A 3,360-nucleotide genomic window follows, 5' to 3' on the forward strand; every position below is an offset into this window, starting at 1 on the left:
CATGACAAATCAATCTGGGAAAGTTTATTAGTGTAGCTTTTTTGTTTGTTTGTTCGACACTGCATCGGCATCCACAGCTGCGTTACGGCCAACATGTGTCACCACACACACACACACAAGCAGCCAGCCTGTTTTTTTTAATGTTTGTTATTGTGTTTTTGATTGATTGATTGATTGATTGATTGATTGATGGATTGATTGATTGATTGATTTTTTTCCTCACGTGTGTGGTATTAACGGGTCCATTTGCACAATCTCAGATGAGGGACCTTGACATATAAATGTTTGAGAACCAGTGAAATACAGTCAGCCACATGCAAGGCTCGACCCAAAACAACTTCTTGTATTACTTGAATTTGTTTTACTGAGGATAAGGTTAGAAAGAAGTTTGGGGTTAGACATACAGTTTTACACGATTTTATTTTCATTTTTTTGAGGTATAGGTTTGTGGTATTCCAGTCAAACCCCTTATCATCATCTGACCTGCATGGACTTTATCCCATTTTGGTGTTAGCATTATGTTATGCTTTAGCTATTGAAAAATAGCAGACCTACAAGCTCATAGCGCGGCACCGAGTGCCCCGCTACGATCTTGTAGGTCTGCTATTTTTGAAAAATCGAAGAACGACTGACATGGAAACATAGCTTTTTCAGAAAACTGTAGAAGACATTTTTAGAATCTGATCTCAGGTCATAATGGGTTTTATATTGTGTCATGCAGTGGGCGCGCTGAAGTGTAACCGTCACCTGAAGGAGCTGCACCTGGCGGGCAACCAGCTGAACTGCTACCAGGACTCCATGCAGCTGGGCGACCTGCTGAGATACAACGACACCCTGCAGATCCTCCAGCTCAGCCACAACGCCGTGGCAGACGCCGGTCAGTGTCCTTAGGATTGCGTCGACTAAAGGCCTATTCATAGTCTGGATTTTCGGTGGTGAGGTGACCACCGCTCCGGTGGTGAGCTGACCACCGCTCCGGTGGTGAGCTGACCACCGCTCAGGTGGTGAGGTGACCACCGCTCCGGTGGTGAGCTGACCACCGGAGCTGAAATAACGTTGAGCGGTGGTGAGTAAAATCAGAGAGAAGGGCTGGAGCGGTGGCGGTGGTTTGCTCTTCATCGCGGCTCGTGACGTCATGTTGTAGTTCGGTGGTCACCCCACCACCGAAAATCCAGACTATGAATAGGCCTTAACGCTATATATAATACGACGAAAAATGTTTCGTCGACTACTACACCTTTTGTTTTTACAGACGAAAACTAAATGGGAACTAGATGAAAACTATAAGCTATGACGAACTGTAAGACTAAATATGTTGACAATTTCTTCAACAAAATGAAAACTAGGCAAAATTGTTAGGAAGGGACTAGGGGACAAGAGATCCAGTATTAAGTTATTTTACACTTGGTTGCATGCTGAAAATAGCCGATCTACAAGCTCACAACGTGTAGCGTTTTGAGCTTTTTTCTTTTTTTTTACCTTTTAATTATTTTGCCGTTTTTATACAATGCCCTAACCCCTACAAATGTGTTATTTAGGACAGCACACACACACACACACACACACACACACACACACACACACACACACACACACACACACACACACTACAGCCATACAGTGAGTCATCATGTCATGATAAGAGAGATGATTATAAACTACAGTCAGAAGCACACCAGTTACAACAACAACCGACATTGACAGGACACTGCAATCCTGCAATTTTTTTTTTTTTATATATTTTTTTTTATCCCACGATTTTGTAACCCATTTTTCACCCCTGTGTCAATTATCTAATGTGATCCTGGGCTCTACACACCCTCCGCCAACCTGGGGAGAGCAACGGACTTAACTCATGCTTCCTTCATGCCTGAGTGTCTAAGTTGCTCCTTTACACCTGACAGGGGGGAGTTTTGCAATTTTGTTTATTTACCCGATTGCTGTCAGTGTTTTCTTATAGTTAACTTTAGAAAACTGCGCAAATAAGTAGGCTATAGTTCATTGCAGAGGGGCGGGCTGGCGGGGGCATCTTTCTAATAATGTCTCGAATGTCCTTAATGATTATAATCAAAACAGTCAAGTTTACTGAAAAGCTTCGGCAGGATAACAACACAGCAGCATGTACATAAGAGTCACAACAACTCACATTAGTCACCCATAGAGACGACCTGCTTTACAGCAGATTTGTAACCATAGTGATGCCGGTCTCTTAACCCATTCTGACCGGGCACCCATTTTGGTGTCAGCATCATGTTATGCTTTAGCTATTTAAAAATAGCAGATCTACAAGCTCATATCGCGCCACCGAGTGGCGCGATACGAGCTTGTAGGTCTGCTATTTTTGAAAAATCGAAGAGTGACTGACATTTTTAGAATCTGATCTCAGGTCAGAATGGGTTAAAGCGCCCAGGCCGTAGCGTAACGGTCTGGGCACCGGACTGGTAATCCAGTCGCAGTGTGCGCGGGTTCGACTCCCGGACCGACACGCCTTTACTGCATGTCATTCCCCATCTCTCTCCGTTTCCTGTCAGCCTACTGTCTGTCCCTTCAAAAATCATAAAAGGCGTAAGCGCAAAAAAAAAATATCTAAAAAAAAAAAGAATGGGTTAAAGCAGGGGTTCTCAACCCGTGGTTGCGACCTCAAGGGGGGTAAAAAAGAGGTGTGTTTTGTGTGTTGCTGCAGGTCTGGAGGAGCTCTGTGAGGGTCTGAGGTGGCAGACGGGTGGCCTGAAGGTCCTGCTGCTGAGGAACAACGCATTACATTCCACGGCATGGAGCACCTGGCCAAGACGCTGGTGAGGAACGGCACGTCGCTCGAGTCATAACTCCGGCAAGGTGCACGGCTGGCTTCGCGTGCAGCGGTCGGGGTGCATATCTTCGGTCCGACGCACTAATAACAGTCCGACGCGCAATAGTCCCGACACCCTAATTACCCCAAACCTAAGCCACGGCCACACATACACGCGTCTTAACCGGCCACGCATGTCGGGTTAGGTGTAAACGGAAGCGCATGCATGCGGGAGCGATGGTGTTGTGGAGCCTGTCATACTGTTAGCATGTCTAACCAACTAATGCACCCATGTATGCCATTTTAACCTTAATGTTCACATATTTGTTTTCTCCTAAAACGTGCAATAGGCTACTATATATGACATGCCAATTGGTTCATGTGGTTAAAAAGACATATTGTGCTGCTATACTGACTCGCCGAATACCTGCTCTCCACTCGCAGGAAGTAGGAAATGACACGCCTCCTCAGTCCCGCCTCGCACTATACGTTCGCAGCGCCTGATAATACTCATAAGTACGAGCGCTCACTTAAATCTGCTGACTGGCAGCATAAAACTGCACCTTCTCATT

General features: G+C 45.5%; 1 protein-coding gene across 1 annotated transcript in view; it reads left to right on the forward strand.

Annotated features, from left to right (window-relative positions):
- LOC310878436 (protein phosphatase 1 regulatory subunit 37-like) overlaps window positions 1–2,825 on the forward strand; it is a gene marked incomplete at both ends in the record, with an annotated part of 35,250 nt that extends 32,425 nt beyond the window's left edge. The window contains 3 exon segments of the mRNA XM_083792766.1: window positions 722–877; window positions 2,684–2,752; window positions 2,755–2,825. Coding sequence (XP_083648892.1) covers window positions 722–877; window positions 2,684–2,752; window positions 2,755–2,825 — 296 coding nt within the window.
- Window positions 2,826–3,360: the final 535 nt, after the last annotated feature.

This window comes from Protomyctophum parallelum (assembly GCF_964188405.1).
Source record: "Protomyctophum parallelum genome assembly, chromosome: 20".
Classification (NCBI taxonomy): Eukaryota; Metazoa; Chordata; class Actinopteri; order Myctophiformes; family Myctophidae; genus Protomyctophum; species Protomyctophum parallelum.